Consider the following 21733-nt stretch of genomic DNA (forward strand, 5'->3'; position numbering starts at 1 on the left):
AGATTGAAATTCTGCCGGTTCAGCAGACATTTCAATCTATCTCTGTGCAGACTGGTTGTACAGAATTTGACTCCATCAACTGACAGTACAACCAGCGTGTCTTTATGTTTTTTAGCGATCAGTGCTGGCTGCTATAGCTGCCAGCAGTGATCACTGTATTCTGATGGCTTGGAAACTTTCACCTCAGAGCACACACCGACACACGGCTCTTACGGAAGCTTGGTAATTCAAGTTCTGGGCTTCCCTAACATTACAGCCTTGTGGGGCTGTGACCAAGTCTGGGCAAGAGCTGGGATATGACATTACTTACCTCATATCCCTGCCACTCCTAAACCTGCTCCATTGCAGCACCAGGCCCACAATGCCCTTAATCTGGCCTGTGCTCCGGCATGCGCCTGCATGTGCATTTCTTACTATCCGCAATTGAGACAGGAGGAACCTGCACCCTGTTGAATCTGGTGTTCATGCCGGGGAGACAGCAGGACTTGCGTGTTTAGCCTGCTGCGCTCACTGTGACTCTCAGCTACTCTGCTTGCTTGGCTTGCCCAGTGGTGTGGTGCTCACTCACCAGAGAAGCTCCGGACTTCACAGGTAGTGCTTAGTGTGGTGGCAGTGACAGCACAGTCTTTAGTCATCATCTTCCTGCAGTCTCATTGGTCTGTGTACTGGGTGTGGGGAAAGGGCCAGCTCTTTTATTCAGTCTATCTGGGGGCAATCATGCAGTCTCTTTCTGAGAGACTGCTCCATTCTCTGAGAGACTGCTCCACTTCACACTGCCTGTACAGAGACTGGCTGCTTCACAGTGCCTGCACAGAAAGTGACTGCTCTCTCTGTGCAGGCAGTGTGAAGCGAGGTCTGTGCAGGCAGTGTGAAGCGGGGTCTCTCTCTGTGGAGGCAGTGTGACGCGGGGTCTCTCTCTGTGGAGGCAGTGTGACGCGGTCTCTCTCTGTGGAGGCAGTGTGACGCGGTCTCTCTCTGTGCAGGCAGTGTCAAGCAGTCTCTCTCTCTTTGGGGCAAGGTGGAGCAGTCTCCCTCTCTCTCTGTACGGGGAATGTGGTGTAGATGGGTGGTATGCTGATTCAGTGGTTCAATGGGCCACTTGACTGGACTTGCCCCCCAGGCCTAAGGCTGCCAGCCCTCCCCTGTCTGAGGCCCAGCAAAGAGAAAATTCCACTCAAATTCAGAACAAAAAGTTTAGGGAACATTCCGCTTATTCTCTGCCTTCCAATTTCAATCACCATAATTCCTGACATATTACTTTTGTCAAATGTTCACTTAAAATTATTCAAAATAAATCTTCACACATTGCCACAGTAAGCTGTGTGTTAATCATAGAGACGTTAATGGGTAACATTTCAAGCATTCACTGCAAAATAGCAATTGGTAAATAAAACTTTAAAGCTTATCTAAACCCAAGAAAAATGTATATATATTCATTCACACTTGATGTAGTGGGAACATACGTTCGCTCATGCTTCTCGGGGGGGGGGGCGACAGAAAAGCACCAGAACCTTTCGGGCATGAAGCATCACACTTTTTTTGCCTTGCACTGTGGCGCATTTGTAGCTCATTTGCTGCACGACAAAAACGCACATCTGTTAATCATGTTTGATGTGCCTTTAACAATGGCACTGCAAGCGTAGTGCACATTTGCAGCGCGTCTCGCATTTCCAAAACTTTTTTTTTTTATTCTTGCCTGGCAATCCTACCAGTAACACATTCTATGCACAGTGACAACATTCACCCACTGCACATGGAGGAGCAGCATTGTCACCTCAGCAAAGGTGTCATAGGACTACAAAACACCCTCCACATGCACACCCTTTCCCTTTCTCCATAGCATAGGGGGGCACTCTGAAGAGAGCCGGGCACAACAGACTTCTTGCGGAAGTCTCACTGACACCCGCAAATGTGGCACGATCTCACGGCTGTCAGCTGCAGCAGCCCGAGCCGCCCCCTCCTCCCAGCCAGGGGAGGCAGTGGCATCGCTATGGGGATGGATTGTGCCAAAGTAGGTGCAACGCGGGACTTCCTATGTATCCCAGACTGTTACTCCACCCTCCTCTCATAATCCTCCAGCTCCCGCAATCATTGAGTGCCCCGCCTTCCACTAGTCCAGTTCAGAAAGAGTCAAGAAGCCTGGACAGCCAATGGAAGGTGAGCAGCAGCTGTGTGGAGGGAGCTTGTGTCGGATTCAGAGGGAGGAGTGGGTCCAGGGTTTGCCACCTCCCTGAAGTGAGTTTTTGCAGGTTGGAATGTCTGGCACAATGCCATTTGATGACAGTAATCACAAACCACATCAAGTCCTTAGCTCTCATGATTTCTTTTAGGAAGCTAAACATGTAGCTCACTGATCTGCAGAGAATTATGCAGTTTAGGATTACAGAAATTCAAGAATTGCATGATTCAATGCATACCAGACACACCTCCACCTAAGAACTGTACTCAATTCACCTCCATCAGATCATCCCCTGCAGCTATTACCTTTTGTACCACCTCCCCCGCCATTTAGATTGTAAGCTCCATGCGCAGGGCCCTCCTACTCTTTCTGTATTGAACTGTATTAGTAATCGTACTGTCCTTGTTCATATTGTAAAGCATTGCATAAACTGTTGGCGCTATATAAATCCTGTATAAAAATAATATAATCACTTTCCTAGAGTAGGTATTGTTCTTTGCCTGTTCAGGGTTTAATTCTTTAAATAAGAATTGTGTTAAAAGTAGAATTCCAGGCAAAAAATATAGTTTTATATTTCTGGGTGGAGTCGGGAATGGTTAGAACCTCTATCAGAAAATTCACTCACTTTGTCCTGGTGTCTTTTGCAAAATCTAAACTTTTACAATCACAGGGGCAAGGAGGAGAGTGGCTATCTTCGAAAGGGTATAATAGGATTTTTTTGTACTCACCATAAAATCCTTCTCGAATTCACCGACTGACACGGCTCCTCTCTGTAACAAAGGAGTTGTTAGCCTCATCACTAAGAGAATACTAGGCATAGTTGTAACAACACTCAGAACTCTTAGTTCCACCCAGGGGGGCGGTCCCTCAGGCTACAACCCTTCACCCTGCAAAGCAGCATCAGTACGTCAACAAGCAGTATAACGTAAAGATAAAAAGGAGGGACGGATGCTGTGTCGGTCAGTGAATTACAGAGAAAAGGATTTTACGACGAGCACAAAAAATCCTATTTTCTCTTATATTCACTGACCGACACAGCTCCTCTCTGTAACCAATGGGACTTCCCCAAGCAGTGCCAAAACGAGGGGTGGGTAAAACAGCATAGAAACTTCATCCACCATGGCAAGTGGGAACTAGTGAAACTATACCCACAAAAAAACAGAGCATGGAAAATCACCACAAAAAAAAACACAGGGTATCCACAACAGGAGTGATCACCCAAGACCGCACCAAACTGCGGAAGCAATACAACAGTGCATTAACATAACAGTACTGTGTTTTTATTGAAAAAACAGGAACAATATATTATTGTATAGTCCATTGCAACTACACGGCCGCCTGCAAAACTTTGCAGCCAAAACAGGCATCAGTCGATGCACTGACGTCTACCTTGTAGAACTTGGTAAACGTGTGGACAGATGACCAGGTCGCCGCTTTACACACCTGAGCGACCGATGCTTGGTGTCCAAAGGCCCAAGACGTTCCAAATGCCCTTGTGGAGTGGACCGTGACTGAAAAAGGGGGCACCTGCCCCTTCAAGACGTAGACTTGTACTACAATATGTCTGATCCACATGGAAATGGTGGCCGACGAGACCGCCATGCCTTTCTTTGGACCAGCCACCGAAGCAAACAGTGAGTCTGACTTCTGAAAAGGAGCCGCGGCAGACAAATACACTTTCAGAGCCCTAACCATGTCAAGAGCGTGAAGGGCCACCTCCTTTAGGGTGTTTCGGCTTAGGACACAGAGATGGTAATACAATGTCCTCATTGATATGAAAAGCCGAGACCACTTTCGGTAAAAAAGACGGTTGCGGAAGCAACACCACCTTATGCCTGTGGATGACCAGATAGGGCGACTTGCAGGACAAGGCCACCAGTTCCGAAACCCTCCTGGCCGATGTGATGGCCACTAGAAAGACCACTTTCTGGGAAAGGGTCAACGGGGGAATCTCCCTGATGTTTTCAAACAGCGGTTTTTGAAGCGACAACACCAGGTTCAAATCCCATGGGGGTAACGGTGGACACACCGGAGGAACTATAAGTCGTACCCCCTGAACGATGGTACTCACTAAAGAGTGCGATGCCATGGGTCCTTGAAAAAAAGACAGCCAAGGCTGAAATTTGCCCTTTGATGGTGCTTAATGCCATTCTCTGGTCTACTCCTTTCTGGAGAAACAGTAGGATCCTAGATATGGAAAAAGAGCGTGGATGCCATCCTTTCTTCTCACACATGGAGATATAGGCCTTCCAGGTACGATGATATATCTTCTAAGTAGATTTCCGTGCCCTCAACATAGTTGGAATCACAGAGTCCGCCAGACCCCGGTTCTCAATAGCCATGCCGTTAAAGCCAGCGATGGTAAAGCAGGATGGAGAATCGGACCTTGAGACAGAAGGTCCTCTCGCAACGGCAGTCACCAGGAAGCCTCTGCCACCAGATGCACCAGGTTTGTGTACCAAGGACGCTGAGGCCAATCTGGGGCAACCAGTATCACTGGGATCCCCTTGGCTTCCACTCTGCAAAGCAGATGTGGCAACAATTTCAGTGGAGGAAAGGCATAGATCAACTGGTACTGATCCCACGGAGCCACCATCTGCTCACGGATCTCTTGTCTTGGATACGATTCTTGGCAACTTCCGATTGAGACAGGAGGCCAGCAGATCCACATCTGTTGTGCCCCACTTCAGGCACAGCAACCTGAACATCTCCTGATGCAATGCCCATTCTCCTGGATCCAGCATCTGTCCACCTGCCAGTTCTCCACTCCTGCGATGTAAATGGCCGGTACATGTTGCTCTGCCCACCGAAGTATGTGAGCGACCTCCCGTGTAGCGGCTGAGCTTCTTGTTCCCCCTTGGTGATTGACGTACGCCACCGCCGTGGCATTGTCTGACTGTATCCTGATCGGACGCCCTTGAAGTCTCATTGACCGTGTGTAGAGGCACAGCCTGATCGCTCTCAATTCGAGCAGATTGATCGGCAACTCAGATTCTTCCGTCGACCAGAGGCCGTGAGCCGACTGAACTTCCATCACTCCACCCCAGCCAGATAGACTGGTGTCCGTTGTGATTACCGTCCATTTCAGAGGAAGGAACGATTCACCGGGGATCTCAACCACCATATCAGTGAGTGGCTCACCTGGATCTGTCGATGCAGGGACAACTGAGATTTGTCCCATTTTGTCAAAATCTCCTCCTGCAGGACTCTGGTGTGGAACTGGCCATAAGGTAGTGCCTCGAAGGAGGCTACCATGAGCCCCAGTACTCGCTCCTCTTTTGCATGCGATGAGCACTTGCGGTTCATCAGCAGTTTTACTGTGGATCTGAGAGTCTGCAATTTGTCTGAAGGGAGAAAAACTCTCACTTCCCTGGAGTCCAACAGCAAGCCTAGGTACTCTAGACACTCGCAGCAACGCCAAAACTGGAGCCAGTACCTTGGTAAAGACTCAGGGGGCCGATGCCAGACCAAAATAAGAGGCACAAACTGATAGTGGGCTTCCCCGACTGCAAATTGCAGAAACTTTTGATGCCGAAGGCAAATGGGTACGTGCAGGTATACATCCTGGATGTCTAAGGCCGCGTCCACACGGGCGGATTGTCTGCCCAACTAAGTTCGTCAGACAATCCGACAGACAGTCCGTCCAAATTTTGAATGAACGGACTTGACCACACACGATAAACAGACAGTCCGCTGAAAACTTGCGCAATGACGTGTACAGCACGTACGACGGGACTAGAAAAACGACGTCCAATACACTGCAATGCAACCTTCGGCCGTGTAAATCCTTTCTGAGCATGCGCCATACTTAGTCCGTCCAACTTGCCTACACACGAGCGGACTGTCCGCTGAAACCAAGTTTGGACGGACAAAACCAAGTTTGGACGGACAAAATTACGGAAATTCCGAAAGACAAAGTCCGTCAGACTGTCCGCTGAAAAAGTCCGCTGAAGCCCACACACGAGCGGATTGTCCGCTGAAACACGGTTCAGCGGACTAAGTTGGGCAGACAATCCGCCCGTGTGTACGCGGCCTAAGGATGCCAGGGAGTCCCCTTGATGGAGTGCATCGACTACTGAGCGAACTCATTCCATTCTGAACCTCTGCACTTTCACAAAGTGATTGAGGGCTTTCAGGTCCAAAATCGGACGTACCCCTTCCTTCTTAGGAACCACAAACAGATTTGAGTAGAATCCCTGGAAGCGTTCCGAGTCCGGAACCGGTACAATCGCCCCATGATTCAGCAAATCCCATACCGCACCCAAGAGGGCCTCCCGACAAACCGGGGATACGGATATGCTGGAGGGGAAGAATCTGTTTGGCGGCCAAGAGAGAAACTATCTTGTAGCCTGTGGAAATCACATCGCAGACCCATTGGTCAGATAACCGGGAGGGTCCCTGGGCTGCAAACTCTGGATGCCTGGTCAGCAGACCAGCATTTTAGCCAAATTAGGCGCCTCAGCACCACAGCTGACACTGAAGCCCTGGATAACAGAGGGAGAGTATCCAGGGCCACGTCACAGACATACTTAAGGCCTTGCACTAGTTGGTCAGCTAGTTCCACTCACACAGGGGAAGCCTGTTGCTCTCCCAATTCGCAGTGCAAATGTTTTGCCCACTCAGTCAGTGTCTGCGACACCAGTGCGGATGCCAGTACAGGTCGCATGGTTGACCCCACAACCGTAAACAAGGAACGAGCCACTGCCTCGGCCTTCCTGTCCGTGGGATCCTTGAATGCAGAAGTCCACTCAACGGGGATAGTGGTTACTTTATTTAACCTGGATACTGGGGGGCCCACGACTGGAGGAGCCAAACACTTTTTGAGAAGTCTTTCCTCAAAGGGGTAATGCACCGCCATGTATTTGGGGACCGAAAAGGTCCGTTGCGGGCGACCCCATTCCTTGTAAATGAACTTGACAAAATAAGTCATATACGGGAACACCTTAGGTGAACGTGCTGGCTTGCAGGACCCAAAAGGGACCGGTACATCAGCAGAGAGATCCGCTGGCTCCTGAATCTTCAGGGTATCACGAACAGTTGTGATAAGTGCTCCAACAAGCGATTTGTCGCGCCCAGACCCGGACTCATCCTCACTATCCAAACAGTCCTGGTCAGCATCGTCTGACAAGACAGAGCAGGGGGTCACCAGCCTCAGCAGGACCCGAGTCTGCGTCAGAGCTCTCCCTAGAGTACGGGGGGGCAGGGGGGGCGCTTTTTAGCACCTTTCTTCGCACGCACCGCCTCTGTCTTGGCAATGAACGAATTGAGGACCGCCGTCAGGGTGTCCATGGGGACTGCGCAGTCCGCAGGTGACCCGGTTGCAATTGCCTGGATTTAGGCAGAAGAAACACCAGTTTCTGAAGCCATGCTGACCCTACCCTGTCTGCCACTCAAAGGGGACTTAGGACAATGACAGTCCCACCTTGCTGCCGCCGACTGAGGGGCTCTAGCCCACCGGACTCACCACCCTGAGGAGTTCTGCTCTGTTTACAGCAGTGCTTGTAGACCCCTAGTGCTCCCAGGTGCAGAGGAGATCCAAACTGTCGGTGGTAGTCCGTCAGAACGATCGCTAAAACGATCTGAAAAACGTGCTCAGACTACATAGAACGGCCGCCCAGCATCCAGTAAAACAGACAGGAAGCTGAAAGCAAATGTAGCTGCTTGCTGGAGAACACTGAAACGTGCTCAGGCTTCTAGAAAATGGCTGCCAGTGTCCCGATATAGGGAAGCACTGGGAAAATGGCCACTTGAAGCCCAGAAGATCTGCTGCCCTTGCCCACACCTAAAATGGCCACCGACCAGCTTCCATGGAGGGACAGAGACAGAAACGTGGCAGAGACACAGCGCTGCACCGAAGAAACAGCCAGACTCTCACAGGCACCTCCCAGGAGCAAAAAACACAGGATCCAAGCACCACCAGCCAGCCAGTCCCCTATCCCAGGTGAGAGCCCCCAGGGATCTTACACACACACACAAACACACACACAGCTCACTACCACATGCAGCATCCCCCCCCCTCCCGCGAGGGGGAGGAGAGGGAAGATAGGGACAGGGGAGAGAAGAGAGGGAGGTGAGGGACCCCCGAATCGACCTCCCAGGGAATGCCCAGCTGGTCAAGCCCGCCGGGGCAGGGAGAGCTGTACTTACCAGTCCTGAAGCTGGGAGACATTCCATTGTAGACCTACACCTGATCAGTACAGGGTAACCACTGGCCTCGGCATACTGTGACACAGACATCAGTAGCCCGGTCATATGTGTGCCCTGGAGCATAAAAGCTCACGACCACCTCTGGAGCTGAGGTATATCGTTGCCTGCCGAGCCGTAACTGCGACCTGCACACACTCAATGGCCGGATTGGGGAGACTACAAGGATAAGGGTATCCAGCCTGTCACCCAGCCGGCTGTTGATAGTAGATCACAGGTTCATTCATCTTGCGCAAAAATCCAAGCTTCTGCGTAAAAAAGTATGGGCCGATGAGCCCGCAGGGTTCCTAGGTCTTTCTCCTTTACTAGGCAAAGTAAAAACTGATGCTGCTTTGCAGGGTGGAGGGTTGTAGCCTGTTTTTTTGTGGGTATAGTTTCACTAGTTCCCACTTGCCATGGTGGATGAAGTTTCTATGCTGTTTTTCCCACCACTCATTTTGGCACTGCTTGGGGAAGTCCCATTTGTTACAGAGAGGAGCTGTGTCGGTTGGTGAATATAAGAGAAAATAGGATTTTTTGTACTCACTGTAAAATCCTTTTCTCTGTAATTCACCGACCGACACAGCACCCGCCCCTTCTTTTATCTTTACGTTATACTGCTTGTTGACGTACTGATGCTCCTTTGCAGGGTGGAGGGTTGTAGCCTGAGGGACCGCCCCCCTTGGGGGGAACTAAGAGTTCTGAGTGTTGTGTTACAACTATGCCTAGTATTCTCCTAGTGATAAGGCTAACAACCCATTTGTTACAGAGAGGAGCTGTGTCGGTCGGTGAATATAAGAGAAAATTGTTTTAGTGACAACTGTCACAGGATTTCTGCTCACTTTGGGGAGATTCTTCAAACTTTCTGCCATATCGTAACATGTAGTGAGATTAAAATCTCCCAATTTGGGGCACACAATGAATTCGAAATCTCACATATCACAACTGTGCAAAATTAAAAAAAAACAAAAATTATTTTGACTTGAGTTCCACTTTAAGAACACTGACCACAATACAAACTGTTGATATCAGATATTTCAATTATTGAGAATTATCAGATAAAGTTTGTGATTTGTAGAATTAGATTTATAAAATGGTGTAATATTATCGATGCATAAAATGCTGTGATATTATCCTTTTTCTATCACTTACTGTTACAATGCTGTAATGGTTAGGAAAGGTTTTTGATGGATACACTGGTCTTAAGGCACGTGTATATGTTCCACATTTTTCTGAAAATATAATTAAAGCAGGTTTTAATACATATAAGCGCTAAAAAGTGCAGATTGACAACCTATTGCTGGAGAACTTAAATGTTTTATTGGTAATTAAAGCAGTTGTATACCCCCCTTTCACATTTTTACCTACAGGCAAGCCTATAATAAGGCTTACCTGTAGGTAAAATTAATATCTCCTATACCCGTGAGGTTTAAGAGATATTCACCTTGCATGCACAGTTGCTGACGTCAGCGGCACATGCGCTCTGAAAGTTCAGAAGCTCTGATGCTGCCAGAAAATCAGAGCTCTTTACCGGAAAGAGGACTCCCGTGCACATGGCACTAACAGTGTCAGAGCCGCGAATCTGGAAGAAACATGTCAGCTCTCACAGTGTTGACTGGTAGGCAATGCCGGTGCTTCATTCTAAAGGTAAGTATTTCATAATGAGCTAGTATGCAGTGGCAGTGGGAAGTCGTCACCACCAGGAGAACATGGTGATTATTGCCAGCGGCTATAACTCATTTAAAATTTGCAGCAAATTTGCACCGCCGCTGTATCGCACATATGTGAACCGTCTCCATAGAAAGCCGGCTTGAGTCACATGTGGTTCAAAACGCATCTAATTTGCATATATGTGAATAGAGTCTAACTGCAATTTTCTGATACACAACATATACATAGATATATACATACATACATACACAAATAATATATCATTTTTAGGTTTCATGTTTTTAAACTTTTTGATGTCTGTATTCAGAGTGCCACTTCTAACGCGCAGATTTATACATTTTTTTACCCATTACTGTCCATAGTGATTTCTGATATTTCTATAAGCTCACAGCACCAGCAATTCTTGCCAACATACTTAGCTTGCTGATTACAGGAAGAAGTCCATTCCAGGTATGAAAGTATTCTGCTCTGAATCCATCCAATGAGAATAAAATGACTGGAGGCTGAGAGAACCTAAAAAAAAACAAAAAACCCAGGCATAATAGAATATATCATTTTTTTTCAAATTGCAAATCCAAACTGCATTTTATGAATAGATTATGATATCTAGCATGTGAACATTATATGATTCTTTTGTGGAAGTAAAAATCCTATTAGTTCTAATTTGCCACACATAAAACCAAGTGTATCATGCAGAAGTTATTAAAAGGAACCAGACACTGTAATGGTGGAGTTTACACCGATGAAAGAAAAAGGCCTGCAGCATGGAAATCACAATAACTAATGTTATTGCAACTATCTTGGTAATCACAAAAGAAAAAATCGTCAGTGAACTCACCCAGCTGGACAAATAGGTGTTTGTATGTCATCACATTTCTCTTCAACCCAGCTTTTGTTACCTGAATAAAACAGACTATTTTAGCAATACCTGAAACTGAAGAAACCACAAATTCCAAACAAAAACAATTTATTTACTTCAGGCAAAGAACTGACAATTGACGCAGGACTTTACATACTGTATATTCAAATCACCCCCTGCCATTAAGGAGCTCAAAACTCAAGGTCCCTATGTCACATGATATGCAAGAAAGTCTGCCTAGTGCCGCACATCCGTACCATCTCTTAGATGAGTGACAACCTCAGCCTGTACTCTGGCCAGGCCAGGGTGCCTAGTCAGAGTCCACCCTGAGGTTGCCACTTACACACTCACCTCAGGGATGGTACAGATGTGCGGCTCTAAGGAGACTTTCACTTCAAGCCACTGTAGAAATCAGGACAAGCTCCCTCCCGAGCCAGCACTCCAAGCGGTGGACTTTGAGGACTTGCGCCCCTTTCAGAGAGCCCCAGCGGCACACAAAGCTGGTTTCTGAGTCCCTATGTCACCTGTACACACATAATAAAGGTCGAAACAGACAGGTGGCAAGTAACTTACCAACACCTCTGAGTTTGGAAGGAAGGCGGAGTACCCAAAAGAAACTCATACAAGCACATGCAAACCCCAAGCAGAAAGTTCTGAAGCTATTTGTATTTGTTTGCTGGTTAACTGCTGACTGAATACCAATAATGTGCACAACTTCTTAATTGGAATCAAATTAAACATTAAAAAAAATTATTATGGACTTAATTTAGAAGGGGAAATTACTGTTTGAAAAGTGCACAATCCAATAGAGACCAAGTTTTAATCTATTATGGCCAAATGATGCATCTTGTGAAATTTGATTACAGTTGCTAACTGTGTGTCGAAGATACATTTTATTTTTATAAGACCTTACCAAAGTACACACATTTACTCAATGTTCCTCAACGAACATATCTGTATACCCCCAAAGTACCTTATTTTGTAGTGTGTGTGTATGTGTATGTGTATATGTGTACGTGTACGTGTATGTGTATGTGTGTGTGTGTGTGTGTGTGTGTGTATATTTCAGTGTTCCTGAATATTTCGCAATCATTTCCAACTGGCACCACCATCTTACCAGTGGTGTTGGGCTGGCAGGAAGGGACTGTGTTACCAGTTTTGTCCTAGGGAACTGTTGAATAGAAACGAGAGGCACAGAGGTGGGGTGGGGCACTCCCAAGTTAAAATATTATCTGAGGGGGGGCATGTCCAAGATGGCGAACTGAGAGGTTGTGGACGCTAGAGCTCTGCTGGCGAATTATCCTGTATCGGCGCTCCTGCTGTGGTTTCCAGGCAATTAAAGCCTACCTGAGCTCCGGATGTCCTCTAGGACAAGACAGAAGGGAAAGAGGCTTCATTTCCCGGACCAGACCCCGGTGGCGGACCCGCGAGCGGTGATCCCCCCTGTGAGAGCGTGCAATATGGCCTCTCAAACAGATATGGGCGGGCAGGCGGAGGACGAAGGAATTGGCTTTCGGGAGGTGATGGCAGCCATCACAACGTGCCAGGCCACCCTGACCAACAAAATTGAAGCTGTGCAGCTGGACGTTGGCCTCGTTCGCCAGGATCTCAATAAGCTGCGATCGCGTGTATCTGAAGCTGAGCAACGAGTGGGAAGGACGGAAGACCTTACAGCCGAACACGCGGAATCGATCCGCACTCTACACACGCGGGTTCGGGCCCTGGAATACAAGGTCGACGACGCGGAGAATAGGAACAGGAGGAACAATCTCCGCGCCGTCGACCTGCCCGAGGGAGTGGAGGGCAAGAACCCGACATCCTTCGTTGAGGAGCTGCTGCGGAATTTACTACCGGAGGCGCAGTTCTCCCCATACTTTACGGTGGAGCGAGCTCACCGTGTCCCCCCTGCTCCTGGGCCTCCTGGTGCGAGACCGCGCACTCTGATATTTCGGCTTCTAAATTTTCGGGGACAGGGATGAGGCTCTGCGTGCTGCTCGCAGAGTGGGAGAAATGCGCTACCAGAATACTACTGTGATGTTGTTCCCGGACTATTCCCTGGAAACGCAGAAAATGCGCAGATCCTTCGATCAGGTGAAAGTGGGATTGCGGGCGCGCAATATTAAATACAGTGTACTCTTCCCGGTCAGGCTGAGGGTGCAGGATGGAGAAGCCACCAGATTCTTTACCAACCCGCGGGAGGCTGCGGCCTGGCTGGAATCCCTGCCTCTACATCGTTAGATCACCGGTGACCTGCTTGTTTTTCCTTGGCCTCTGTGGGGGGATGATATCCAGAGCCCCCGGGACTAATTTTCTACCTTTTTGGCCGTGGTGGTGAGGATTTCCTGACTGCTTCGACCGCCTGGGGGGGGGTATGCTGGGGTTACTTGGTCCTGTTTGCTGCGGATGTGCCCCTGTGTTTGCTATTGAACACCTGCTCTGACTTCACCCCTGTCTGCGGATTCCTGCTTGATTGGACGGGTTGCTGCATGACAGTGGCCCGGGAGCTGGGTATATCCGGGGTGGTTGGTACTTTTGGGGACGGATGGGCATGGTTACTGCTGCAACCCTTTCCCGTTAGGCTATTTTCTGCCCTAATTGGAGTGACTGTTTCTTCATCAAGGACCCCCCCCCGGGGAAAAATATCGCAAAATGAACGTGTTTTTTTTTTTTCTCTTATTTCTGTTGCTTTGTTCTTTGTCTGTTATGAAACCAAGTTGGTGCCCCTAGCCACAGCTAGGAGACATATTAAGTCACTTTTCCAGCATCTCTAATGCCCTTCAGTGCCCGTTGGGCGATACCTCTTGCTATGAGTGCACGCCCTCTATTGTAGTTACACATGTTTGTTTTCGGGGGTACGATGCATCCCCGGGTTTGGGGGGGGTGTGGGGAGGGGGGGAGAGTTTACTTCCGCCGTTGCGGATGGGGAGTTCTATCTGTTTATTTTTTGCTGCTGTTGGAGTTGCTTTATGTCCGCGGGGATTCTACTAGATGTTATGTATGGTATGGTATGGAGGTGTTATTCCTTTTTGGGATGCCCTGGGCAGGAGAGCTGTTGACTTACCCGCTCTGTGGCCATCCTGCTGGGGGCCTGATGGTGGTCGGGGACCTGTGGATTGGGCTATGTTCCTTAAGTGTATTCTCTGATGGCTAATATATCCATTATCTCCTGGAATGTCCGGGGGTCTCAATTCGGCTACAAAGAGGTCCTTAGTCTTTAAATCTTTGCAAAAATATAACCCCCATATATGCATTATCCAAGAGACACATTTGATTGCCTTGCGAGTACTCGGTATTCGGAGAGCATGGGTGGGTGCCCACTACCACGCTACCTATTCTACTTATGCGAGGGGAGTTAGCATCCTGATCCACAGGTCTCTCCCGATACAAATTTTGACGGTACGGACAGACCCTGGCGGAAGATATGTGATTCTGCATGTCTCTATGTACGAAAGGGAAGTAGAGTTGGTGGGACTATACCTTCCACCTCCGGCTGATGTGCAGGTACTATATGATGTCATGGAAGTGGTCATGGGATTTAATGTGCAGGAGGTACTCGTCTTTGGGGATTTTAATATGGTGCCCGCGCAGGACCTGGACAGACTCTACCCTACGTCCCAATTCAATAACGCTCTCCAAATCTGGGCAGATACTTTTGCTCTGGTGGATGTGTGACGCCATTACCACCCACATGAGCGTGAGTACACATGTCACTCTGCCTCTCACCGAGCATTGTCCCGCATCGACTTGGCCTATGCCTCGACTGGGGCTTTGCGGTGGTCGAGGACGGTGCAGCATTTGCCGCGTGGGATATCGGATCACACTCCGATTTTGCTTACCATTTCCCTGGCAAGGCCTCCAACCATGAAACTGTGGCGTCTGTCCAGGTTCTGGGCTACTGATGTGAGCGTGCAGGAACGGACGACGGAGGCCATCTGCAACTTCTGGACCCTAAATGGGGAGTCTGCGGGGCATGCTAGTATTTGGGATGCTTTTAAAGCGGTGATAAGGGGTCATTATATTTCTAACATAGCTACCTTACGTAGGGAGGCATCGAAGTCCCTTGAGAAGCTGGAGGAGGAGTGTGGGAGGCGTGAGGCAGAGTACGTTCGAACGCTGGATGATATCGCCTATAGACAATGGCAAGAGGTACTTAGAGAGTTGTCCCTTCTCAATGTCACACAGACCCAACAATCTATGCTTTACTCTAAACAGAGGCTTTTTGAGTATGGCAACAAAAATGGGAGATTGCTGGCATGGTTGGCTAGGACCCAGTCAGTCTCTACACATATTGCTAGTATTCGAGATGTCAATGGCCAGATACTTACCTCCCCTGATGACATTAATAATAGATTTTATGCATTTTTCCGGGATGTGTATGCTACTAGGTCCTGTCACTCTGCAACTGAGTTGCGGGATTATTTAGATGGTATTCCCTTTCCGGAACTGTCTAATGGGGATAGAGAACTCTTAGATAGGGATATATCTTTGGAGGAGATCCAGTTGGCGATAGGTAGTCTTCAAAGTGGCAAGACTCCGGGCGCAGATGGACTGCCCACTGAATTTTACTCGCAGCATGCTGACCTGGTGGCACCTAAGCTCAAGGCTCTGCTTGATGGGCTTGGGGAGGCGGATTGCCTCCCTGTATCTATGGAAGGGGCTATTATTGTATTGATTTCTAAGCCGGGTAAGGACCCTCAGGAGTGTGGGTCGTATCGACCCATATCTCTATTGAATGTGGATGCCAAACTGTTAGCGAAGATCCTGGCCACACGCTTAACCTCTGTGATTTCTACTCTGATACATGTTGATCAAACGGGCTTTATGCCCGGGAAGGGTACTGACATAAATATTAGGCGCCTATTCCTCAACCTCTCTATTGACCACGATGATGTGGGGTCCCCGAGCGATTGCCTCTCTCGATGCCGAGAAGGCCTTCGACTCGGTGGAGTGGGATTACCTTTGGGAGGTGCTCCAAAGTTTTGGGTTTGGCCCTAAGTTTTTGAGGTGGGTGAGACTGCTCTACAGGGCTCCGAGGGCCAGAGTGCGTACCAACGGCTGGGTCTCGGAGCCTTTCTCCCTGCAGAGGGGCACCCGGCAGGGATGCCCCCTGTCGCCCGGCCTGTTTGCTTTGGCTCTGGAGCCTTTGGCGATTTTGATCCGGGAGTCGCCTGTAATAAGGGGTTTACGGAAGGGTGTCCTGGAAGAAAAAATCTCCCTCTACGCCGACGATGCTCTGCTTTATCTGAATGATACAGGCCCTTCCCTAACAGCCGCGCTCACGCTTTTTAATCAATTTGGTTCCTTTTCGGGTATCCGCATAAATTTGTCCAAATCGATCCTTTTCCCCCTGGATGCTCAAGCACCCCCATCGTCTGGTAATACGCTGCTACAATGGGCCACTGAATTTAAATACCTAGGGGTGACGGTGACTAGAGATTCTACAAAATATTACGCCCTAAATGTGCTTCCCCTTCTCCGCCTACTGAGAGAGAAATGTCGGTCGTGGTCGGGGCTCCCGTTGAATTTGGTGGGACGCATAAATATCCTTAAAATGATAGTTCTGCCCAAATTCAACTATATATTCCGGAATTTCCCGGACTGTATACCGGGATCGTTTTTTCAGGAGGCGGACAAGTGTATTGGCTCCTTTATATGGAACGGCTCCGCCCCCCGGCTGGCCAAATCCGCGCTGCAGGCACCAGTGAGTTTGGGAGGTCTTGCTCTCCCCAATCTGCGAGTCTACTACTGGGCTGCAATATTGGTCACCGTCTCTTGGTGGTTTGCGGCGCGGAGATCTAACGCAGCGGTGTGCCTTGAGGCTGCTCTTCTGGGCTCCCTGCAGGATCTGCGAAATTTGGTCTACAGGGGGGTGAAGGCGTATGCTACTATCCCCGGGCCGACGAGGGCGACAATTAAAGTCTGGAATGTGACCGAGCGAAGGTTTAAGCGGTCGGGGTGCTGGTCTCCGGCCCAGCCCTTATGGGGTAATCCTAATTTGCCGCATTTCAGAACGATCCCGGACCCACGGGTGTGGGCGCGCTTCGGTATTAAAACCCTGGGAGATGTCATGTCATTGGGTAACTTGTTATCGCTCCATCAGCTGACCCTCTCCCATGCGCTCCCTGGCTGGATGTATTTTAGGTATGCCCAATTACGCCATGCAGCCAGGGCTCAATTTCCTGAGCCCCCGGTTTTGCAACGTAGTCCGTTGGAGGAGCTTTTTACAGGGGATGGCCCACGTAAACCTTTGTCCGAGTTGTACTGCACCATTCTCCCAATAGACTCTTCTAAGCTGAATTTGCTTTGGGACAAGTGGAAGGCAGATATTCCCACACTGGGGAGGGAGGGCTGGGAGGATTGCTTGGAGCAGGGCCCCAAGTTGGTTATCTCGGCGGGGGACAAACTTATTCAAACAAAATTTCTTCACAGAGTGTATCATAGCCCCGTGCGCTTGGCCAGGATCTACCCTGCAAGGGATCCACACTGCCCCCGTTGTAAGTCAGAATTAGGGACGTACCTCCATATGTTCTGGGAATGCCGTAAGCTAGATAGATTTTGGTTGGGGATTTTTGACCACTTAAATATCCGGCTCAACCTGGATGTCCCCAAGTCCCCTGCATTAGCATTGTTGGGTATTCATGAGGACGAACAAAGGCCACATCATAATAAGCTGCTGATCTCATATCTCCTTTTTTACGCTAAAAAAGAGATCTTATGTAGATGGATCTCCTCTACTCCGCCTAGTGTAGTTTCATGGGAAAAAAGCGTGAACAATGTTTTGCCGTTATATAAGTTAACATACCTCAATCGAGGATGTCCGTGGAAATTTGATAAGGTTTGGCTCCCATGGACGTCTAGTTAGTCAGGTTGTTACACTCCATAAACTCAAACTTTTTGAATACTTGTAAATGTGTACTGTACCGTAATCGGTCTCGATGTATGTAGAACAACTGTATTCTGAGCTATTGTTCTGTCTATAATTGTTTGACAATAAAGCACTCCTGTTCTTTAAAAAAAAAAATATTATCTGAAAGCATGACTTCCACTGCTGACCTCTGACTCTGGAAAGGATAGTTACCTCTCACATTACTGACTGCGTGCTTTATCTGGGTCAATAGTTGAGAAAATACTGAAGTCAAATTATCAGAATGAAAGTCAGGCAACTGACATGGAGGTGACATGGAGATGGAGGGACATTTCTCAGCACAGATTTCCAATGAGACAAAGTAGAAATTGCATTGATCACTTTTAGAGAAACTCAAAGGATCAAAGACAAACATTATATAAAATACTGTACATGACAGTAAACAAAACTTGGACTCTATCAACCAATACCCATGATTAACATATTTTACATTTAGAATTGCATCAAAAAGGAAAATACTCAACAACTGCATAGACAAGCTGGTAGAGTTCAAATAATACTTAGGACACCCCTATACAGCAGCTCCGGTAGATAAGGGACATCAACTTCAGACAGGTTCAGGATTTCTAGATGAGATGATGCTAAAGCAAGCAAGCTGTGGCCCATTCCTCAAAAACTAGTTGTAACAGCCTTTAATCAGAGTTAAACTGCTATCTTGGTGTATCTAGGCATATATGCAGCAATCCATAGAAGACTAGGAATAGGTACCCAGATGTCAGCAATTGCAATTTAAAATCGAGAATCTGCCTGTAAAAAAGCAATTGCAGCTATTTTGTTGTTTTGCCATAATGACGACTACAGAGTCCAAACATTCATATCAGGTGCTTTCAATCAGTTTGGTACCAGACGGACTCACCTCTACAAACAGAATCATAATTAACACAGCAGTCATTTGTGTCTTTACAGTCATCAGAGCAGGAGCACAGACTATCGGGCAACCTCTTCTCTCCACATCGTAACTTGTCACACGTCCAGATGTGAGCTGCACAACAAATCACACCATTTAAAGAAACAGTAAATATTCTTCTTCTTTTCAGTGAGTTACTTCACTTTTAGTTTTTAGTTTTTTTCATAGCATACTGTAACTGTGGTAGACCTATAATTAGTTATAAAATAATTAGTAGACAGTAAGCGAGAAGGTAGAAACTCTGCCCTATAGAAAAGTTACAGGTAAAACAACCAAAAGGTTTCTGCACATACCCATAGCAGCCTCCAAAACCCTCCTGTCACAACCGAGTTCCAGGCTGTTTCAACATATAGAGCATTGGCACTTTCTCCCTCAGGTCCTGTGCTGAATGGCACCCCACTACATACTGACCACAGGGGGTGCTTGGCACCGCCTCCATTCAGAGAACGCTTTGTATTCTTTTCAGTGTACACAAAGCCGTCTACGATTGCCTACACCTACATTTTAAAGGCCTAGTTATATTTTGCAGAAAAACTGTAATAGTGAACACTGGACACCCTTCCTACCTGCCCCCCCCCCCCCCCCAGTCCCTTCTGTACCACTGTACTTGCCACTGGGTTGCCAAGCTGACAGCAGCCCCATAGCTGCTTTAGTGGTCTAGGGATTTGCAATACCTGTTTTTATTCCTCTTCATCGCTTCAAGGATGGACCAGATGGATTCTGATTGGTCAGCACCATCACACTGAGCAAGTACAGTAGGTACGGGGATAGGGGGGAGGGTGTCTGGTGTTAGTTCATCTTTATATTTTTTTCTGTATAGGTGAATTAACACTTTCAGGCAAGTGAAACCATTTAGAAATCTAATGCTAACCAAGACAGCAACTATGTTTAGGCAAGTTCTTAGTTTACGCAAATCTAACTTCTGTGTAAGTCACAGAAGAATAAGAACACGTGGCACCATCAAGGCTGGCAGGAATGTACTTTATAAAGTCTTGTGAGGTCTCTCTCTGCCTCCTGCATCACCAATCACAGTCAACCTTCCAATGCAGGTTTTAAGTCTATTTTTGTGTTTCACATTTTTTTAATTACTCTCTTTGTGTGTGAGGCAGCAACAAGGCATGCTACAGAGACACCAGCAGATGTGTTGCAGGATCACTAGATTACAGATAAAAGAATAGGGTCCAGCATAGAAATGTGTAAATGAAAAACACAAACTGTTTAGCAGGTTTGTATCAGCTTCTTTACCTGGTTGAATGCATACATCTTTATAATCCAAACAGCAGTTTCCAAGCTCAACACAGGCAGTATCACATCGACAGCTCCCAAATTTTCGCTCAAAACACCTATTTTTGCAGCTGTTTACTGTAACAATAAAAAAAAAAAAAACACACAACATATGGCTTAGAAAAAAAGTCTGCAGATTAACAAAGACATCATAATAAATATCTATATCTCTCTATCTCAAACAATATTTTATAAGTAAAACTGTTCAGTCGGTGCTTGAATATATTTTCACCCACAAGCCTCTTTCATTATTCTTTCTTCTACTATTATGTGTTTGAAGTTGATTACAAGTTGAATTAAATAAATGAACAAAGATGCATATAAAGCTAACCATGGACCTTACAATAGGATTGTACAATAATATGTAAAATAGGTCTAAAACTAAAAACATTGTATTTCATTTTGGATAGGGCAGTGAATGGTGAACTCCTGTTAGGATTTTTTTTTAAGTTGCTGCCCAATTGGCTTTTAAATAGCATTTTCCCTCTATCTTGATAAAGGATAGAAGACTCCTCCTGTTTATGCACAAAGCAGCATACGGATAATGTACCTAAAATCATTGCCTATGTACTGACTTCTTAACACAACAATCATAATAGTCAAGTTGTGGAAAAACCCTGGAAGAGTGCTTTAACACCTACTTCCTCAGATAAAGGATATCCTGTTCCAGATTACAGAGAACTGTAGATAGTAAGAAATTTACAAAACCATGGGTACTTTGATAATATTCATTATTGATAGTTTCTTGGACAATTATTCATAATACACCATTGATAAGCCCCTGTTATCACTTTGCCTGGAGATGACTTTCTTTCTCATGTGATAACATATGTACCACTTTTATCTCAAACTGCTTCTGGAAGACATTATGTTCCCATTAATGAAAAATTATTACTTTAGTACCTTCCCTGGAACAGCTAGGCTTCAGTCCAAATATGCATCCCAGGATGGCCGTTAAGATCACCACACAGATTACCTAAAAACAAACAATGGAAAATCCACAATCACAAAACAAATATTTGCATTTCTATTGTATTTCTTGTATTAATAAAAATACAGGGTTTTGAAATCTGGCCTGCATATCTCAACCCTTGCTCGATTTAATAAAGAGGTATTATAGCAACAAAGTTAAAGTGATTTTTTTTAAATATAAATAACAGTTTACAAACACGTCATACTTACCTGCTCTGTGCAAGGGTTTTGCACAGAGTAGCCCCGATCCTCCTTTTCTGTGGTGCACCGGCAATGCTCCGCTTCTTAGTGTGCCCCAATGGAGAGCCGCTTTCCATGGGGACACGCTCATGAGTCCCGCTGCTGCATCCATTAACACAGACAGCAGGACTCGGCCGCCTCCCTTGTCACTGGATTTGATGGACATTAGCTCCCGCTGCTATCAATCTATCCAGTGAGGACCAGACACAGCTGAAGCCGCTGGGCTCATGTTAGTCGCTGAAAAGATCGGGTTCAGGTAAGAAAAAGTGTGTGGGGGGGGGGGGGCTCTGGGGTAGCTGCAGCACAGAAGTTTTTTCATCTTAAATGCATTAAAGTGAAAAACCATGAGACTTTACAACCCCTTTAAACTCAATCTCCTGCAGATCAATACAGATCTCGTACGCGAATCGTATGCGGTTCAAAATGCATTAAATGTGCATATATGTAAAGGTATCAGTTTTAGTATCGGAGCATTTGCACAATTACAAAAAAGCGTGCAAATGCTTAGTATCA

The 21733-nt window shown here is 47.0% G+C and overlaps 1 protein-coding gene across 1 annotated transcript in view; it reads right to left on the reverse strand.

The window, feature by feature from the left end:
* Positions 1-21733, reverse strand: part of ENPP1 (ectonucleotide pyrophosphatase/phosphodiesterase 1) — a 147667-nt gene that overhangs the window by 78257 nt on the left and 47677 nt on the right. The window contains exons 2-7 of the mRNA XM_077486860.1: positions 20912-20984; positions 19970-20086; positions 18674-18799; positions 10872-10932; positions 10449-10546; positions 9515-9594 (exon numbers count right to left, since the gene is read on the reverse strand). Of these exons, the coding sequence (XP_077342986.1) occupies positions 9515-9594; positions 10449-10546; positions 10872-10932; positions 18674-18799; positions 19970-20086; positions 20912-20984 (555 nt within the window). The remainder of the gene's footprint in view (positions 1-9514; positions 9595-10448; positions 10547-10871; positions 10933-18673; positions 18800-19969; positions 20087-20911; positions 20985-21733) is intronic.

Source organism: Lithobates pipiens, unplaced genomic scaffold (genome assembly GCF_037356315.1).
Source record: "Lithobates pipiens isolate NorthernLeopardFrog02 unplaced genomic scaffold, aLitPip1_a1.2 Scaffold_18, whole genome shotgun sequence".
Lineage (NCBI taxonomy): Eukaryota > Metazoa > Chordata > Amphibia > Anura > Ranidae > Lithobates > Lithobates pipiens.